This window comes from Syngnathus leptorhynchus, chromosome 4 (genome assembly GCF_054491065.1).
Source record: "Syngnathus leptorhynchus isolate UIUO chromosome 4, UIUO_Slep, whole genome shotgun sequence".
Classification (NCBI taxonomy): domain Eukaryota; kingdom Metazoa; phylum Chordata; class Actinopteri; order Syngnathiformes; family Syngnathidae; genus Syngnathus; species Syngnathus leptorhynchus.
This window is the reverse complement of record NC_141198.1, coordinates 2,196,125-2,217,220: the sequence shown is the minus strand read 5'-3', so window position 1 is coordinate 2,217,220 and position 21,096 is coordinate 2,196,125. Positions and strand designations below refer to the sequence as shown.

General features: G+C 42.5%; 1 protein-coding gene across 4 annotated transcripts in view; it reads left to right on the top strand.

The window, feature by feature from the left end:
- The window catches only part of pias2 (protein inhibitor of activated STAT, 2), a 109,254-nt gene that overhangs the window by 84,559 nt on the left and 3,599 nt on the right, over window positions 1–21,096 (top strand). For all 4 annotated transcript variants that reach the window (XM_085908826.1, XM_085908828.1, XM_085908827.1 and 1 more), the window contains 4 exons: window positions 32–162; window positions 18,230–18,416; window positions 19,185–19,324; window positions 19,395–19,429. In XM_085908826.1, coding sequence (XP_085764952.1) covers window positions 32–162; window positions 18,230–18,416; window positions 19,185–19,324; window positions 19,395–19,429 — 493 coding nt within the window. The remainder of the gene's footprint in view (window positions 1–31; window positions 163–18,229; window positions 18,417–19,184; window positions 19,325–19,394; window positions 19,430–21,096) is intronic.

Here is a 21,096-nt window from a genome sequence, read left to right as displayed (position 1 = left end):
CTTCTAAAATGTATGTATTCTCTTTGTGTAGTTTATTCTTGGAGATCCTCAATAACTGTTCTGACGTGGATGAAATCAAGTTCCAGGAGGATGGTACCTGGTGTCCAATGAGACCAATGAAAGAGTCTGCCAAGCTCTTATCTCTGATTACAAAAACTGAGTGTGAGTACAGTTCTTGATCTCTCAGGAAAATTAAAATTAACTCGCTCATATTGAATTTATTTTTCATTGTATTCTTTATTTGAGTTACATTATTGTTCAAAAAGGAAAAACACAATCTTTTTCAACCACAGGGATGGGCAAACGATGAAGGGGGCCATAATTTGTCATCAGTGCTACAAGTGGGGAGGGGTACAGAAATCTGTAAATAATACATTATCACCATAAGTATGAGAAAAAAAAACATCATTTTAAACATGGCAAAAAAACTATCACTAAGCCACACCACCAAAGTTTAAGTCAAAGTCCCAATGATCATCGTCACACACACTGGGTGTGGTGAAATTTGTCCTCTGCATTTAACCCATCCTCATGTGATTTTGATCCATCCCCTGGGGGAGAGGGGAGCAGTGAGCAGCAGCGGTGCCGTGCTCGGGAATCATTTGGTGATCTAACCCCCCAATTCCAACCCTTAATGCTGAGTGCCAAGCAGGGAGGCAATGGGTTGTATTTTTATAGTCTTTGGTATGACCCGGCCGGGGTTAGAACCCACAACCTTCCAGTCTCAGGGCGGACACTCTACTACTAGGCCACTGAGCTGCTCTGAAGTCAAGTAAAACACTTTGAAATGCAGTGTAAAAACTGGACCGGGGATTAAAAACCAGTGCAGAATTAGAAAAAAAAATGCTATACATTTGGGGGCTTTTGATCAGGACATGTTGCCGATCTATGTCAACTGTGGACCTTGTGAAGCTTTTGGAAATTACTTTTTTTAAATCAACCTGACTATCAACCATTTTGATTGGATAGATCACTCCAAAAATCTAACTTAAAATCAAATAGTAGTAGTGCTTAGTACAGAAGGGTGATATTGTTTTTTGCGATTGTAGTAAACAGGCCAGGTTGCATCATGTCAGATTTTTAATCCAAATTAAATTATTCTCCATTTTATCTTTTTTAATTTGACTTCATACGTAACAAATTACTTCATAATCACAATATAATAATCCATAGTCTCTTTGTTGTTTGTGATCACTGTAAATGGGCGGTGCGGACGCATAGCAGTGTGTAGAGTTAGTACAAAGTAGACAGCTCTCACCAGTAGACTGTATTTTTTTTTCACCTTTCCCTATGCAGCGTCGCTTACAGCGTCTCTGATTTTAGCGTCACCTTAGTCCTTAGTGTGTGGACATTTGATTGAGGAAGTGTCTTTGTCACTGATTATCTTGCAAACACTTGTGTGCGCGTGAACTGGGAAGGGACGGAGGAGACACGCTCGCAAACGATCATAAGCGCTGGCTCATGCGCGCGTTCATGTTAGGACGAGTTTTTATTTCTGTGGCTCGGTCTTGGGCGCGCAGGTCTCCGCGACAGTGCCAGCGGGCCACTTATTATTGATTTTATGACACAATGCTTCAGACCAGTTTAAATTTAGACGCAGGCCGCATTTGGTCCACTGGCCAGACTTTGGACATGTTGGGACATCTTATAGCAGTCTATTATGTTAGTCATGCTGCCAGTATCACAATCAAGGCTGTCAAGTGGCATGAAAGTTCAGATGGTGCGTAATTGAGATGATGTTAAAGCTTGACATAAGGGTGACCTGATGGAAACTAATAAAATCTAATAAATTGTTAGCAATTTGGAGGACACGACCTGTTTGAACACGTAGCAACACACAACTTTGGAATATGATTTTGCTTTGCCATAATTTTAATATGTAACAACTTGAGCAATATCATGATATATGTTAAAGTTAGAAGAACCCATTATTATAGCTAAGTATGATTGTGTTAAGTTGATCATTACTAGACAAGATGTAATATTTATTGATGTTGCAACATTGATGTATTTAACATTGTTGTTCCATCTATACATGAATGTATTAAGTTGAGAGAAGACATCAAAAGTTAATAGTGATATTAGTGGTGGTAATCATCTGAAAGAATGAGCAAAACATGAAACAGCTGCATCCTGTAGCAGAGAACAGTCATGCGCAACGGTTGCTGTTTTGAGTAAGGTTACCAAGGCAACCAATTGTTCCCAGCAGGCAAAGAGAAAGTGGGATGAGGTCATGCATTCGACACATACCAATGAGGTCATGCTTTCCTAGCGTTCCAGGTATTCCACACATTCCAATGAGATCATGCATTCCTAGCATACCAAGCATTCCACACATTCCTATGAGGTCATGCATTCCTAGGACAAAGGACAGTTTTTAACCCTTCAATACAGATGATAGTTGATAAGTGCAGATTTGACAAGGCTAATGTCAGCTTGTTTTGGAATTCCTTTTTTTAAGGGCTTTACAAATCAACTTGACTATCAACTCTTTTGATTGAGCGATTGTGCGCTCCAAAAATCAAACTTTAAATCAAATATATAGTGCTTAGTAGTAGTCTATTATGAGTAAGTCATTGTACGAGTACCCCGGGGCATCAAGGAAGCGAAAAAGGCATTATTTTATATATGGAAGGGAAACATAGGTAAGCAGTACCAATGTGTTAGATCGAACTTAAGTCAGTTCCGATCATTTTATAGGTGCTCGTCTGAGAAACGCAATTGTTTACACTTTGCCGAGGCTCATGGGAGTCTGCGAGCTGAGGCTCATGGGAGTTTACGGGTGGCTAATGCTATAATAATAGCTGCTATACACACGAGGCTATTTCATGTCAAAATAGGCTGCTATGTTAATCCTTTGAGTAAATTTACGGATCGATATGGACCCCCGTGGGGACTAAGCGGTTCAGAAAATGGATGGATGGATGGATGGATATGGAAGGGAAACATAGGTAAGCAGTACCAAGGTGTTAGATCGAACTTTAGTCAGTTCCTATCATTTTATAAGAGCTCGTTTGAGAAAGCGATTGTTTACACTTTCCTGAGGCTCATGGGAGTCTGTGAGCTGAGGCTCATGGGAGTTTGCAGGTGGCTAATGCTATGATGATAGCTGCTATACGCACGAGGCTATTTCATGTCAAAATAGGCTGCTATGTTAATGCTTCGAGTAAATTTACGGATCGATATGGAAGGGAAACCCTGGTAAGCAGTACCAATGTGTTTAGATCGAACTTTAGTCAGTTCTGATCATTTTATAGGATAGATTGAGAAACGCGATTGTTTACACTTTGCTGAGGCTCATGGGAGTCTGCGAGCTGAGGCTCATGGGAGTTTGCGGGTGGCTAATGCTATAGTGATAGCTGCTATACGCACGAGGCTATTTCATGTCAAATTGAGCTGCTATGTTAATGTTTCGAGTAAATTTATGGATCGATACGTAAGGGAAACATAGGTAAGCAGTACCAAGGTGTTACATCAAACTTTAGTCAGTTCCGATCATTTTATAAGAGATTGTTTGAGAAACGTGATTGTTTACACTTTGCTGAGGCTCATGGGAGTCTGCGAGCTAAGGCTCATGGGAGTTTGCGGGTGGCTAATGCTATAGTGATAGCTGCTATACGCACGAGGCTATTTCATGTCAAAATAGGCTGCTCTGTTAATATTTTGAGTAAATTTACAGATTGATATGGAAGGGAAACCTAGGTAAGCATCATTTTATAGGATAGTTTGAGAAACGCGATTGTTTACAGAGGGCTCATTGGTTATTGGCTAGTGAATGCATACCGCAACCCTAGTCAACCTCAGTTTGTTGCAGTATAGCTTCTATTTTATGCGCCTCATAATCTGGTGCGCTTTATATATGGACAAAGTTTTAAAATGGGCCATTCATTTAAGGTGTGGTTTATAATCTGGTGCGCCTTTTAGTCCGGAAAATACGGTACTTGATTTCATCATATTCTCAGTTAATCATGCTTCCAACCATATCTTTTCATTGTTAGGCAAAACGCTTCCCTCTGTCCAGAACATTCTCCAATAATCCAAGGCTGGCATCTAGCGTTAGGCAACATACGACGTCACATGAAGTATTAAGCAAGACACAAGATATCATCAAGCATTCAGCATTCTTAGACACCCTTGGCAGTGTCCGTGATGTAGAAAAACATCAGGCATGCAATGAACAGTTCATTAAGGGTCATTAAGCTATTCAGGCAATAGACCAAAAGACATTTGTTATTTCAAAGTGCACAAAAATGCATATCAGATCATGAAGTTATAAAATCATTTCTCATTATCACTTAGTCCATCACATATAAAAAAAATGTCTACTTATGTCCTCTTTATTGATTTAGTGTGTAGGTATAATTATATGCTTACATTTTTTTTTTATTGATTTAATGTGTGAATATAATTGTCTGCTTGTCTTTATTCTATGAGGTGTGAGGATATCTGTTTTTGTAGCTAGGCAGGACTTTTTGGACACCATTTTCTTCACTATCTATACACTGACAAGACAGCTTTCTCTGTACATTGCAGCGTGGCAATTCACATGCTAATTCACTAGCTCCTGCTGCATCCCATACTGACGTGTTTCCTACCCTTGGTAGTGCTAAACAACGGGTTTAAGCAGTCTTCCTTAGTCAGTATTCTTAATGACACGGTATTTTCTCCCAATAATAGTATTTGCGATATAACTATCAGATTCCTAAGGTCTTAACTTCCCTCCGTGCCCAAGTTGCTCGAAGTACAATATGGGACTCAGAAAACACTATATTATTACCACTGAGAACCTTGCGTTAGTGAAAAGCTCAGATCAGATGACATTATTGAAACTTGGTCCTATGAATATTAGATCACTATTCTTGAAAGCCCTGCCATCCATCCATCCATCCATCCATCCATCCATCCATCCATCCATCCATCCATCCATCCATCCAGATGGATTCCCAGACTTCTCCCTCTCCAGCCACTTAGCCCAGCTCATCCCGGGGGATCCCAAGGCATTCCCAGGCCAGCTGAGAGACATAGTCTCTCCAGTGCGTACTGGGTTGTCCACGGGATCTCCTGCCAGTGTGACATGCCCGGAACCTCCTCAGGGAGGGGTCCACGAGGCAAACTAGTGAGATGCCCGAGCCACCTCATCTGGCTCCTCTCACTGTGGAAGATCAGTGGCTAAACTCCGAGTCTCTCCCGGATGACCAAGCTTCTCGACCTATCGCTAAGGGAGAGCCCGGACACCCTGCGTAGGGAACTCATATCAGCCGCTTGTGTCCGGGGTCTTGGTCTTTTGGTCACGACCCATAGCTCGTGAACATAGGTGAGGGTAGGAGCGTGGATCGACCGGTAAATTGAGAGGTTTGCCTTTTGGCTCAGCTCTCTCTTCATCACGACAGACCAGTAGAGAGTCAGCATTACAGCCGACGCTGCACCGATCCGCCTGTCGATCTCACGCTCCATCTTGCCCTCACTCGTGAAAAAGATCCCAAGATACTTGAACTCCTCCACTTGGAGCAGGCTCTCATCCTCGAGACGGAGAGAGCATTCCACCCTTTTCCGACTGAGGACCATGGACTCAGATTTGGAGGTACCGATCCTCATCCCAACCGTTTCACACTCGGCTGCGAACCGCTCCAGTGAGAGCTGGAGATCACGGCTTGAAGACACCAACAGCACCACATTGTCTGCAAAAAGCAGAGATGCAATGCTGAGGTCCCCAAACTGGACACTCTCAACACCTTGGGTGCGCCTAGAAATTCTGTCCATAAAAGTTATGAACAGAATCGGTGACAAAGGGCAACCATAACGGAGTCCAACCCTCACTGGGAACGAATCCGACTTACTGACGGAAATGTGGACCAAGCTGGCATTGATGATAAAGGGACCGAACTACCCTTATCAGTTGGTTCGGCACCCCGTACTCCCGAAGCACCCTCCACAGAACTTCCCGAGGGACACGGTCGAACACCTTCTCCAAGTCCACAAAACACATGTGGACTGGTTGAGCAAACTCCCATGCACCCTCGAGGATCCTGCCATGGATATAGAGCTGGTCCACTGTTCCACAGCCAGGACGAAAACCACATTGCTCCTCCTGAATCCGAGGTTCGACCTCCCGACGAACCCTCCTCTCCAGCACCCCTGAATAGACCATAACAGGGAGGCTGAGGAGTGTGATTCCTTTGTAGTTGGAAGACATCCTCCAGCCCCCCTTCCCAAAGAGGGGAACCACCGCCCCAGTCTGCCAATCCAGAGGTACTGTTCCCGATGTCCACGCAATGTTGTAGAGGCGTGTCAGCCAGGACAGCCCCACAACATCCAGAGCCTTTAAGAACTCCAGGTGGATCTCGTCCACCCCCGAGGCCTTGCCTCTGAGGTGTTTCTTAACTACCTCAGTGACTTCGTCCCCAGAGATTGGAGAGTCTACCTCAGAGTCTCCAGGCCCTGCTTCCACAATGTAAGGCGTGTCGGTGGAATAGAGGAGAAGTATTCTCCCCACCAACTCACGATGTCCCGAGTCGAGGTCAGCAGCACACCATCTCCACTGTAAATACTGTTGACGGTCCACTGCTTCCCCCTTCTGAGACGCCAGATGATGGATCAGAATTTCCTCGAACACGTCTGGAAGTAATTCTCCGTGGCCTCGCCAAACTCCTCCCACGCCTGGGTTTTTGCCTCAGAAACTGCCGAAGCCGTGTTACGCTTACCATCCGGTACCCGTCGGCTGCCTCTGGAGTACCACAGGCCAAAACAGCCCGATAGGACTCCTTCTTCAACTTGACGGCATCCCTTGCCGCCGGTGTCCATCAGCGGGTTCGGGGGTTGCTGCCACGACAGGCCACAAATTTGGTCGGCTGCTGGAGCCACGCAGCATGGTCTATTCTGACTCAATGTCCCCCGCCTCCTCCATCCTCCTGGCCGCGGCCCAGCTCACTTTGCACCCGACCCCTTGGGCCCCTCCCACAGGTGGTGAGCCCATGGGAAGGGGGACCCAAGTTTCCTTTCCGGGCTGTGCCCGGGGCTGGGCCCCATGGGTGAAGGCCCGGCCACCAGATGCTTGCCTTCGAGCCCCACCTCCAGGCCTGGCTCCATGGGGGGGCCCCGGTGACCCGCGTCCGGGCGAGGGAAAATTAAGTCCATATATTGTTTTCTTCATAAGGGGTTCTTGTGAGTCGTGCTTTGTCTGTTCCCTCACCTAGGACCCTTTTGCCATGGGTAACCCTGCCAGAGGCATGAAGCCCCAGACAACATGGCTCCTAGGATCATTGGGACACGCAAACCCCTCCACGGGGATAAGGTGACAACTCACGGAGGACAGCCCTGCTAGTTAATCAGAATCAGAATAAGCTTTATTGACCAAGTTTGTGCATGCCAAACAGGGAATTTGACTGGTTGATCTCAGCCTTAGTACAACATTTAAGTGACTGACAAAATTCAGGTAACTCACAACATTTAAGTGACGAGAGTAGGCTGTTATTGCACAGTGATGACTCTGAGTCTCTATGAAGTGGTGTGACTTCATTCGAGCGACAGCCTGGGGGAAGAAGCTGTGTCTGTGTCTTCTGGTTTTGGCGTACAGCGCCCTATAACGCCGTCCGGAGGGGAGATATTTGAACAGTGTGTCCTGGGTGAGAAGGATCGTCAGAGATGTTACTTGCACGTTTCCTGGTCCTGAGTAGGTACAAGTCTTGGATAGATGGAAGGTTGGTCCCGATAATCTTTTCCGGTGACCTGATTGTCCGTTGCAGTCTGTGCTTGTCTTGTTTGGTGGCCGATCCAAACCAGACAGTGATGGAGATGCAGAGGATAGACTGAATGATGGCAATGTCGAAGGTTTTCAGCAACTTCTGTGGTAATCATTCAATCCTGTGATGGCAGGCTTCTCTGCCACCGGTACGATGACCTCATTAGAGACCATAATCTTAACATAATCTTACTACCACTAGAGATTTTGTGTTGGTGAAAATCCAAAATCCATATCCACATTAGAGACCATACTCTTAAGATCATTGGTCTTTGAAAGACCTGGTTAAAAGTAAATGTTTTTACTCCTAAATGAGGCCTCTCCTCCAAACTTTGTCTGCTTTATGTTGTTGCGTGTTGCGTGGGATGTCCGATGTTGAGCCAGGAAAACAAAGATGTGGAGTATAGAGTTGGTTCTTTGTTGGCAAGATCTTGGGTTGTTTAATGGCGGTCAGTACACAAGGCACGGCAGCAGATAAAACAACAGCTTCTGTCTCCAGGTCAGCTTGTTTTATACTGTCCGGAAAGGCAGGAACTTGTCACATGACCATTTCGTACCTGAGTATGGGGGGCGTCACCCCCTTGTGTGTGTTCATCCAGTTATGTGTGTTGTATTAGTGTTCTGATTGAGCAGTTATGTGTACATAAAATGATAAAAGAATTGTACATATATGAGCATCACATTGTACAGAGATTGTCCAACCTAATAGAACACGTACACATTGCCGTTGCTCTCTCTTCAATGCTCTATTTCTTGTTTCCAAATCAGCTCACAAACCTTGCCCTCATTATTGCAAAACCTTGAAAACATTTGAAGTTCTTGGTTTGCAATCCACAGCATTCTTGCTGTTTTATCTTAGTTATTTACGGTCCCTCTGGCCTTACTTTGGATTTTTAGATGAATTTTCTGAATTTGTGGCAGACATGCTGACCCAAGCAGATTTTTAATTTTTTTTGTTTTATTATTTAGCACACAAAAATAAAATAACACAAATGTCACATGAAGAAAAAATAATAATTCAAAGAAAATAGTCATGCGCAAGGAAGACGAGAAACCCTAAACCCTGACGGGTTTATAAGGTGTCTCCCTCAGACTTCAAGTTAAAATTAAAGAAATGTTTTTCAAAATATATCTAATCAATCAATTAGCCTACTATTTGAAGTAGGATTAAAATCTGTGTAATTAGAAAAGGATGGTAATAACTTATTGAACAAATAATGATAATAAATCCTTAGTAAACAAATAATAGCATCATCAAGGCAAAATAATAACAGTAGCCAAGGTAACAAGCACCCTAACTCAGGTAATACTACTATAGTTCATAGTTCCTATGTGATTTGTGAATATGTATTGTTTAACGGCAGTTTTAAACATGAAGGACGAAAGGTCAAAGAAATGGATAGGAAGTTGATTAAATACTTTGGATAATATTACTAATTATATGTAAATTTAGTATTCATATGAATTCCCCCTCTGAACTATATACCGTGTTTTCACGTTCAAAAGGTGCACCGTAATAAAAGGCGCAGTCTCAGTTGTGTGCCATGACTGTGTTCAACACACACATAGGGCACAACAGTTCATAGGGCGCGGGTTTTATATATACAATCCACGCCCACACTTACCCCTTAACATTCTCATGGCGCTCTCAACTACGTCCACCTTACAACAACACACACACATGGGGCACACTGTAAATCCACACCCACAATTTCCCCTTTAACGTTCTCATGGCAACAACCACAACACACACACAAGCATACAAGTATGCGTATTTAAATATGAGATGGGAGCTGTCAATCGTGCACTTATCTGATGTAAGTGCGGCTCTCCGTTTAAAGGGTAAAATTCTGTACTTTAGCCCCTCTGCAGTAACGCAGTCTGTAGGGGATACGACAATTGATTTAAGCCGGTACGGAAAGAAGATTCGTTCCGAGTCTAACCGCTGTTCAGGTAACTAATCTATTGTTAGATTTATTCCGTCATTTCCGGACGCCAGTCCCCCGCTGAAATAAAAAAAAAAACGAGGGTTGAGTAACTACTTGACCCAGGAACTCCTCGATCGCGGCCGTTTCAGCAGCTCTCCTTTCCTATTAAGATTGTTGCTTTTGTTATCTGCTCAGAATAGTTTAGCTGTCTTTGTTAAGACCACAAGAACTTGTTTATTTTCACCAGTGTGCACCCACACTAGCTGAGCTCAAGTTAACTGTTTTGAACCAGATTCTCACACTCCCTGATGTCAAGGATTAAAGCTGTCTTCATTTAAAAAGAACTGAACGGTTTAAAGTATGACTATGATAGAGAAACAAAAGAGATTTAAAGCATAAAAGATCAAAATAATCATAAAGTAGAAATTTAATAAATAAGCAAGAGAATTACAAGTTTCAATTGTTCGAACAATAATTTCCACTCACCATTCGCAATAGAGCAAAAGTTATTCTTTTGTTCTCTCAATTGAAAACTCAAAAATAGACCAAAAAAGGGTAAGAGGCTAGAGGTCTAAAATGCTGTTTGGTGAAAAAGTCGAGTGATCAGGTATCCTTGTTCCAAAATCCAAATTCTGTTTAAAAGAACAGGCTGGCCTAAAGAAGGTAGATGACGACGCCCTAAAAATGGCTCCTCTCTCCTGCACCGAATTCTGTATCTCCTAGCCTGTCTTTAAGCTCCAATTTGAAGATAGTATAAATTCATTTTAACGGACCTTGGATTAATCTCAGAAAGAATGAAATCTATCTTTGTCTAATCAGCGTTCTCGACCCACGGCATTAGCCGCAGGGGCCCAGCCCGATGGGGAGAACCCATCGGGGGAAAGAGGGCGCTACTCTTTGTCCGAACGAACCTTTTATACCAGTCCAGTTTGTGGGTAGGCACTATGCCTGCTTGGTCACGTACGAGTTTTTTTCCATGACGTCTTACATTGGCCTCAGATGACCTAAATGCTCCCAGAATAGAATGCACCTGCATCTCAGCCGGTCTCAACCGGATTCAACCAGATGAGGTGACCATTTTCTCACGGAAGTAACAATTTTCTCAGGGATGCTTCATCCTGTTTCCCACTTCCAAATCTTGTCAACTGTCTGTCAACTTGACATTTGCAAATGTTTTTTCTTTGTGTTTTCTTTCCTTCATGTGTTCCGTCAAAAAGCATTTTGTTTGTGTGGGATTTCAGTTTTCCACCACTTAGTATCACCATTAACCCTTTCCGCCTCCTTGTCTTCGCTCACATTTATACATTCATGTGTAAATGGAACATCAATATTACATACATGTTTGATACTGATTAAACATCGTGACAATAATGACACATACTTTCACAATAATCAATTTAACACATAATCATAACTATGATCGTCGATTCTCTTAGTTAGCAGGTTACAACACTCAAGCAGCTTCAAAACGTATTTTGACAAGCTGGTGACCTCTCGGTCAAGCTCAAGCGCGGGATTGCAGTCTTCCCCCCACAGTATCACTGTCCACCCCTTGTCCTTACTCAACTCTTAATACATTCATGTGCAAATGAAACATCAGTGCTATGATGCTGCTCAAGTTGCTACTAACTATACAATATTGCAAAGTAAAATAAAATAAAATAGATTGCAGCTTACACTAACTGTGATTAACATGTCTCATTCTCATTACCTAAGGATGAGCATGGGCTTCCCTAGTTAGCAAATTAAAATATTCAAGCAGTTTCAAAGTATATTATAGCAAAACAAATTAATATAACATAATCCAAAATTGTGTGTTGCTGTGCCTCAGAACAAATCTTCATCTAATCGATGACTTTTTAAACTATTAATTTACTATGTTACGTCAATCTGACTTTGGCACCATCTTCTGGTGAAATTTGGAACGGGAATGAAGGTTTACTAGTTGAACCAACAAATTCCCCTTTACCAATTTAACAATAGTTAATTTTAAAGTACTAACTTTTAAGTAACCCCTACTCAGGCCCCCAATTTTAGGTCTTCCATGTCAAGCTTTGAAATTTGGAATTTCATCTTAGCCAATTCGTCTGAGCCAAATCCAATACACACTCACACACCATCTTTTACCATCCTATCCACCATGAAATGTAAAACTGAATTTGGTATTCACATTTTTATTACCGGTAATGGTCATCAATTAAACCCATCGAAGTCCTCATTCTCTGTTTTCAAATTGAACAGCAGCGCTAAATCTCCAACAGACATGACAGGTTCACTTTCTTCACTGTCAGTCACTTTCTGTGTCGTGTAGCTGCTCGGATATGATGCCGGCTTTTACAAAAGCTCAAACAACAGTGCCAGCAGACATGTTAGCCCAAGCATCCACAATCCATTCGCAAATTGTGGCGTAACTCGCCCAGCGCTGCCTTCCACTCTTAGTGAAACTATGCTCCCCATCGGTCATCCATCGCTCCCACGTCGCTTGCAGCTTTACTTTGAACGGCAGGTTCACGCCAATGTCCAGCGGTTGGAGTTCCTTTGTTGTGCCTCCTGGAATGACAGCAAGCTTGGCGTTCGTTTGCTTCACTTGTTTTTTCACATCGGCTGTGAGATGGGCACGCATAGTCACAGATCAACAGCGATGGTGATGCATAGAAAAAAACACCTGGTGTCCTTACATACACCTCCCTCAGCCACTCAGTCATCATTTCCTCATCCATCCAGCCCTTTTCATTTGCCTTAATGATGACTCCTTCTGGCAACTTCTCTTTAGGCAAAGTCTTCCTCTTAAAAATCACCATAGGCGGCAGTTTCTGCCCATTAGCATAGCAGCCAAGCACAACAGTAAAAGAAGACTTTTTGTATCCCGTTGTGCGTATCGCGATCGTTTTGGTCCCTTTCATCTCCGCAGTGTGATTCACCGGGATGTCGAAAGTGAGCGACACCTCGTCCATGTTGGTGATGTGGCTGGGCTGGATGTGTTTGTCAGCAATGCGTTTGCTGCAGCAGGAGTGGAAGATGGCCAGCTTTTCATTATAATCCGCTGGAGGTTGCTGCGCCAACGTAGTCCTGGTCCGGATGGAAAAATGACACCGTTCCATGAAACCAAAGCACCAAGACGGACCTCCTTGAAAATGTTCAATTTTCATTTCTTCTGCTAGCGTTGCTGCTTTTAGTCGAATGGTGACCGTCTAAACACTTCTCCCACTCGTTCTTTGCTCGATAATCCACTGTTCGAGTTTTTCCTCCAACTCGGGCCACCTCGCCTTACGTCCGCGGAAACTCAGCTGCGACTTCTTGACCTGTCGGAGGTCGTTTTCCAGCTTCCTCCACTTGCAAACCATCGATTCGTTGATTTCAAATACTCTCGCAGCTGCTTGATTTCCATGCTCCTCGCGTAGCTGATGGCCTTCAGTTTGAACTGTGCTTGATAAGCGTGTCTCTTTGCCATTGTCACTGTTCTCATAACGATGTTTTGCATGACGCATGTACCCGTTCTTTTATATACGGTAATTTTTGGAGTATAAGTCGCACCAGCCATAAAATGCACAATAAAGTGAAAAAAAAACCATATATAAGTCGCACCGGAGTATAAGTCGCACTTTTGGGGCAAATTTATTTGTCAAAATCCAACACCAAAAACAGACATGAACCAGCAACAACAGGCTAAACGATACGGTATGCTAACGTAACATATACACAAACGAGGAGCTGAGAACGGGCCTGACGTAACATTCAGAGTTATTCAAGTAAGTATTACACAAATAACACGTTTATCAAACCATGTGTCACTCCAATTCATTAAATCCATCAATCATGCTTTATGTAAACAATGCCGCGTATGCGCCGCATATGCTGACGTCGGACCCGTTGTAAGTTGCATTTCTTTATTCCACAGACCCATATAACGATATATAAAGTATATTTAAATAACTATCATATTACAACAATATTATCAAACCATCGGTGTCACTCCAAATCATTAAATCCATCGATCAAATTCCTCGTTCTTTATGTCAACAACGCCGCGCGTGCGCTGCAGAGATCTAGTATATAACTATATTGTAGCGTTAACAAAGTACCAGGAAAGACGTGGGTTTATATAACAACAATATTATCAAACCATCTGTGTCACTCAAAATCATTAAATCCATCAATCAAATTCCCCATTCTTTATGTCAACAATGCCGCGTGTGCGCTGCAGAGATCTAGTATATAACTATATTGTAGCGTTAACAAAGTACCAGGAAAGACGTGGGTTTATATAATAATATTATCAAACCATCTGTGTCACTCCAAATAATTTAATCCATCGATTAAATTCTTCCTCCTTTATGTCAACAACGCCGCGCACGCGCGCCGCACAGATCTAGTATATAACTATATTGGAGCGTTAACAAAGTACCAGGAAAGACGTGGGTTTATATAACAACAATATTATCAAACCATCAGTGTCACTCCAAATCATCAAATCCATCGATAAAATTCCTCTTCTTTATGTCAACAACACCGCGCACGCGCGCTGCACAGATCTAGTATATAACTATATTGTAGCGTTAACAAAGTACCAGGAAAGACGAGGGTTTGGTAAACGGCTCTTTATTTAACAAAACACGAGTTCTACTAAATTCATTTTGTTTCCCTTGTCAATCACTTTTTTGGGTTCTTTTATCACAAACAATTTAATTTTAGGTTTACACATAGACCTAAAATAGACAACAAAATTAAATCAATCAAATATGAAATATTAAACCCAAAACCATTCTGTAAGTTGTATACATAATGTATAAAAGTTGTGATGGTTTGTTTTAAACAACCATTGCTCGTGTGAAGTGTGGTTATTTCTGTCACCTGATACCAAATCCAGCCAGCCATCCACCCATCCGTCCATCCATTTTCTATACCGCTTGTCCCCACCATCAAATATGAAATAAAAACCAGCTATGAGTTGTATAAATAATGTACAGAAGTTGTATTGCTTTGTTTTAAACAACCATGTGAAGTGTGGTTATTTCTGTAACCTGACATAGAAGTCTATATTACGTTATTCCATAGACCGTATATAGATGCCAAAATTAAATCCATCAAATTTGAAATATTGAACCCTAAACCGGGTGGCTCGGTGGGGCAGTGGGTAGCACGTCCGCCTCACAGTTAGGGGGGTGCTGGTTCGATTCCACCTCTGACCCTCCCTGTGTGGAGTTTGCATGTTCTCCCCGAGCCCGCGTGGGTTTTCTCCGGGCACTCCGGTTTCCTCCCACATCCCAAAAACATGCTTGGTAGGCCGATTGAGCACTCTAAATTGCCCCTAGGTGTGAGTGCGAGTGCAGTTGGTTGTTCGTCTCTGTGTGCCCTGCGATTGGCTGGCAACCGGTTCAGGGTGTCCCCCGCCTGCTGCCCGATGACGGCTGGGATAGGCTCCAGCACGCCCACGATCCCTGTGGGGACTAAGCGGTTCAGAAGATGGATGGATCTTGCCCCAATTAATGTAATGCTCTTTGGTCTTCCTCTCTAGTATTAATTGAATAAATATATTACAACATAAATTCACCAGCGGGTTCGGGGGTTAAGTTAAGTTTATACTTAAGTTAAACTTACTTAAGTTAAGTTAACTTACAAAATTCCGGTGGTAAGGAAGGCCGTCAAGCTGAATATGGAGTCCTATCAAGCCATTTTGGCCTGTAGGATTCCGGAGGCAGTCGACAGGTACCGGATGGCCAAGCGGAACGCAGCTTTGGTGGTTGCTGAGACAAAAACACGGGTGTGGGAGGAGTTTGGCGAGGCCATGGAAAATGACTTCCAGATTCTGGTCCACCATCCGACGTCTGAGGATGGGGAAGCAGTGCACCATCAACACTGTTCACAGTGGAGATGGCGTGCTTCTGACCTCGACTCAGGATGTCGTGAATCGGTGGGCAGGATACTTTGAAGACCTCCTCAATTCTACCGACACGCCTTCCATTGTGGAAGCAGAGCCTGGAGACTGAGGTGGACTCTCCAATCTCTGGGGTTGAAGTCACTGAGGTAGTTAAATAACTCCTTGGGGGCAAGGCCCCAGGGGTGGATGAGATCTGCCCGGAGTTTCTAATGGCTCTGGATGTTGTGGGGCGGTCCTGGCTCACACACCTCTACAGCACTGCGTGGACATCGGGGACGGTGCCTCTGGATTGGCTGACTGGGGTGGTGGTTCCCCTCTTTTAGAAGGGGGATCAGAGGGTGTGTTCCAAATATAGAGGAATCACACTCCTCAGCCTCCCTGGTAAAGTCTATTCAGGGGTGCTGGAGAGGAGTGTTCGTCAGGAGGTCGAATCTCGGATTCAGGAGGAGTAGTGTGGTTTTCGTCCTGGCCGTGGAGCAGTGGACCAGCTCTATACTAGGATCCTCAAGAGTGCATGAGAGTTTGCTCGACCAGTCCAGATGTGTTTTGTGGACTTGGAGAAGGTGTTCGACCGTGTCCCTTGGCAGGTTCTGTTGAGGGTGCCGAACCAACTGATAAGGGTAGTTTGGTCCCTTTATCATCGATGCCAGAGCTTGGTCCGCATTTCTGGCAGTAAGTCAGATTCATTCCCAGTGAGGGTTGGACTCCGCCAAGGCTGCCCTTTGTCACCGATTTTGTCTTGACTTCCAAAAATAAGCATTCATGGGGGCATTGCTTGAGCTTAGATCATGAATGTACAGTAAACATTATACATTACACCACATCACAATGTACACATTCCTTGAAAATTAGTTTGCTAACAAATATTTTGAACATTGTTTTTCTCTTAATCGCATGCTTTCGTGTTGTTGTTTTTTTGTCTTTATTTTCAGTAGTCGAAAAAAATCTGATGTTGACTGATAAGAAATACGTGTTAGTTGGATTGTGTTCGTTATGTCTTCATTTGTGATAGCCATAGTATTCGTTTGTTCAGACAAGTTGTAGGGTCTTACCTTGGTAGCTGACAGTTTCGGAAACTTCTTACCTTACCGAGGTAAGACCCGACAACTTGTCTGAACAAATGAATACTATGGCTATAAGAAATACTTGTGATATAATTTTCAGTCTTATTGCCTATCTTTGTCCGCCCTCTTTCACTAAAGCATTGCAATTAAACAGTAATGTGTAAACTCTCTGTCACGAAATGGCCAGCATCAAGCCTACGAGGTAAAATGTGATTAGTGTCAGGATTGGAATGGAACAGGGCGACCAAATGCAGCTTGGACCAGGGTTTATTGAGGGAAAAGGTAGCTGGAAGGGAGGATGAGGGGAACAAGACCAACATAACCGGCAAACTAACATAACTTCTGAACAAAACAACGGGACTGACCGACTGACTGGGTTGGCTAACAGACAGAACAGAAAAACAGGAACCAGGAAACAAGAACGACATCAACGATCCGATAGAGGAGTGAAGGGCAGACAGGACTTAAATACGAGACAGGTAACGAGAGGCAGATGACTGTGATTAGTACATTAATTGTGAGTAGACACTGTTAGGGTTGAATAGATTAGGTTGATCATATTATGTTGGAATGTAATCATTAATAATTAACCTAAGCTTGTCCTGTCTTAACAAAGTAGTAGAACAAAGTGCTAAGTTCCTTTGCACTGATTGACCAACTGTAGAAGACGCAATCAAAGTTGTTCTGTCTACTCAACATCGTAAAACAACCCCTGCTATGATGTGATCAGAGGATGGTGCCCACTCACACCCCACCCTGTGTCTCTCAATAAAAAGGCTCTTGCAAGAGGCCCGAGTCAGACCTCATTCGATGATCGCTGTATGCACAGCGACGAATGACTCTCCACTTGCAAGTGTTTAAAAAGGCATACTGTCTCCCATTGTGGTTTTTGCAAAAATAAGTTAGAGTCAGACCATCTCCAACAGACACAGGAAGGGAGGGGCAACTACACGGACAGAAACCATGACAACCTACACATAATAAAACAACCGCGGATGAGTCGTGACAATTAGTTGTCCCTACCACCATCTGTATATATCTATATTTTTTGTTCTCAAGACGATGAGTTTCACATGCAACCGAAAGCATTTTGCCATAAATGATGGCAGCATGCCAGGGACTGAACTGTACAGTTTGTTCTCAGTTTGAACGAGTGGCAATTGGGGGATCCTGTTACACTTCCTCTTAAATACATAGTGCATTCTGATGTGCTGCAACTCTGTACGTCTCTGAGCTGTACGTAAAGATCTAAATACAAGCACGTACTGTTGCACCTGTCAAGTCCTTTCTGATTTTTTCCAAAAGTAAAGACGAAGTCACATGACGTAGGTTAAATATTTCACAGTGTCGGTCCTTGGTTTGTGATTGAAAAATACCAATAGGTATATAAATAATTGAGCATGATTTTTTGTGCTGCATTACAACAAAGTATTTATAGGCTGGTGCAAGACAGGTCATTGTGAACTTTTCAACACAGATGAACTGTAATTTTTACTACTAGCTGTCACAATGTACCCTAAATGGGATTCCAGACCACTTTTGAGTCCCATATCAGTCATGGTTTTCAAGATGCACATTGAAATAAGAAAAATTCTGACATGTGATTGTTTGTTATTATTAGCCTCGACTCCTTTGCGACAATCTTTGGCGGTTCCACATTCTGCTGACGCCTGCCCCACCAAGAAGGCAGATGTCATTGATTTGACTCTGGAAAGCTCCTCCTCTGAAGATGACGACAAGAGCACAGATCCTCCTCTTAAGAAACACTGTGTTTACATTTCTAAAAACGAGGACATGCATCCAAAGGGGTTTGTTACAGCGCAAAATACTGCCTCTGTGAACCTGATTCATTGCATATATCATATTGGCACGAATATAAGACGGTGTCTTTTTGCATTGAAATACATAAGACTGAAAAAGTGGGGGTCGTCTTACATTCGGGGTCTAGACATTATACCCATTCACAACACTAGATGGTGTCAGATATCTTCAAAGTGAATGCTGAATTTAACTCCCTAGGCCAAAGTGAACCCTTGTCACGAAGAATAAAAATAAAAATAGCGGTAGCAGTTTACATTATTTTATTGCAATGTTTTTCCTGATTCAGATTTGTTTCAAGACTACAGTTACAGTTAGACTTTGACGGTTAATGCAGTTATTGCAATTTCGTTGTTTTATCACAGTAGATTGGTTTATTTACATTTCAAAAACCAGAAGGCATTCATTTACAAATGTGATTGCACTTTAGTTTACATATTTAAATGTTTAGATAATAAGATGTGATAGACCGTTTTTGCATGATTTGAATGAGGCAAAATAACATGCTTTTTCTCTCGAATATATTGTTATAATCATTTGTTTCAGATGTACTGTAATTATTTTCTGTATGAAAATTAAACTTGCTGTTCAAAAAGTCTATTTTCAAACTTGAGACTTGAAAAAGAGGGGGTCGTCTTATAATCAGGGTCGTCTTATATTCGGGTCAATATGGTATATTAATTATGATAGTTTGATGTAATTGTAATTTTTTACTGGTTTTTAATGACCTGCATTGACCTGTGACTGTATTCTTGCAGAATATTGACCTATCAGCCTTCCAATATACACATGTCAACTGTTCAGGCCTTAGACACATCATATTTGACCTCTACACTTGCTGATTATGCAATACCTATCCACCCATCAACCTTGGCTACCATCCCCACAGAACTGCAAAGTGAGTCTACTACATCTGGGCTCTGTTGTTAAACTGTAAGTAATCTCATTATTTTGTCTCTTTTGTGTAGGCCTGGATTTGTTTTTAATTCAAGCGGATCCTCAGGTACGTTAATCTCACATGAAGAGTGTTAACTTCAATAATCACAGATAAGTGGTCTATGTTGTTTCTAGTATATAGTTCTGGAAAAAGATGGTCGAAACTCTAACACACAGTGTGTGTTAACAGTCTTCCAAGTACCGTAATTTCCTGACTATAAGTCGCTCCAGAGTATAAGTCGCACCAGCCATAAAATGCACAATAAAGTGAAAAAAACATATATAAGTTGCACCGGAGTATAAATCGCACTTTTGGGGCAAATTTATTTGTCAAAATCCAACACCAAGAACAGACATGAACCAGCAACAACAGGCTAAACAATACGGTATGCTAACGTGACATATACACAAACGAAGAGCTGAGAACAGGCCTGACGTAACATTCAGAGTTATTCAAATAAGTATTACATAAATAACATGTTTACCAAACCATCTGTGTCACTCCAATTCATTAAATTCATCGATCGTCCTTTATGTAAACAATGCCGCGTATGCGCCGCGCCGCTGACGTCGGACTCGTAAGTTGCATTTCTAATTATTCCACAGACCCATATAACGATATATAAAGTATATTTCAAATAACTATCATATAACAACCATCCAGTATAGAATTATATTGTAGCGTTAACAAAGTACCAGGAAAGGCGTGGGTTTATATAACAACAATATTATCAAACCATCTGTCACTCCTAATCATTAAATCCATTGATCAAATTCCTCATCCTTTATGTCAACAACGCCACGCCGCACAGATCTAGTATATCACTATATTGTAGCGTTAACAAAGTACCAGGAAAGACGTGGGTTTGGTAAACGGCTCTTTATTTAACAAAACAAGAGTTCAACGAGCCAACAACTACTGAACTGTAACGATAAAAACATATACAAGTTGCTACACAAAATAAAATATATCAAATAACTATAACATGAGTTTTTCAAATCTTGTCACTCAAAATCATTAAATCCTTCAAACGTAGGGCCCTTCGTCATCTTCGTGATCCCGCGATCGAATTCTTTGTCCTTTATGTAAACAACCGCCGCGCCGCGGCTGACGTCACTTGCAGTTCAAATGTCAGCAATCCTTTGCTACATCGCGGTTCGTTTATTGTGGTTTCACTACATTGCGGATTTTTGAATTGTGAATATTTGTGAAAAAATTCACATATAAGTCGCTCCCGAGTGTTAGTCTCTGATTTTTTTGTTCGAATACCGATTTGTTCGAGAAATGGGCTGTTTGAAAACTGAGGCTCCACCAGTGGAGCCTCGGTTTTTGACCACAATCCGTTCCAGAAGGCTGTTCGAGAAGTGAATTGTTCAAATTTCAAACCATGTTTTCCCATTACAAATAATGTTCCAAGCCAAAAAAAAAAACGCCTTTTTTAAGCATTTTTTTCAGTTGTGCATTTTTGTCAGATCACGCAACAGCAGCGCACCGCCTAACGCGCAACTGTAGTATACCGCCGAACGCGCAACCGTAGTGCTTCGCGCAACTGCACCGCGCTGGTCGCATTATTGTGACAGAACCGTCGTGGAATTGTAGAAAACATTTTTTCCTGATTTCTTTCGAAAATTTAAGTGGAACTCAGTGCGCAGGGAGCTTAATTTGGTCCGATCGCACAACTGCAGCTCGCCGGGCGCTCACTATCACATTGCTTTAAGAGCGTCTTTGTGTTT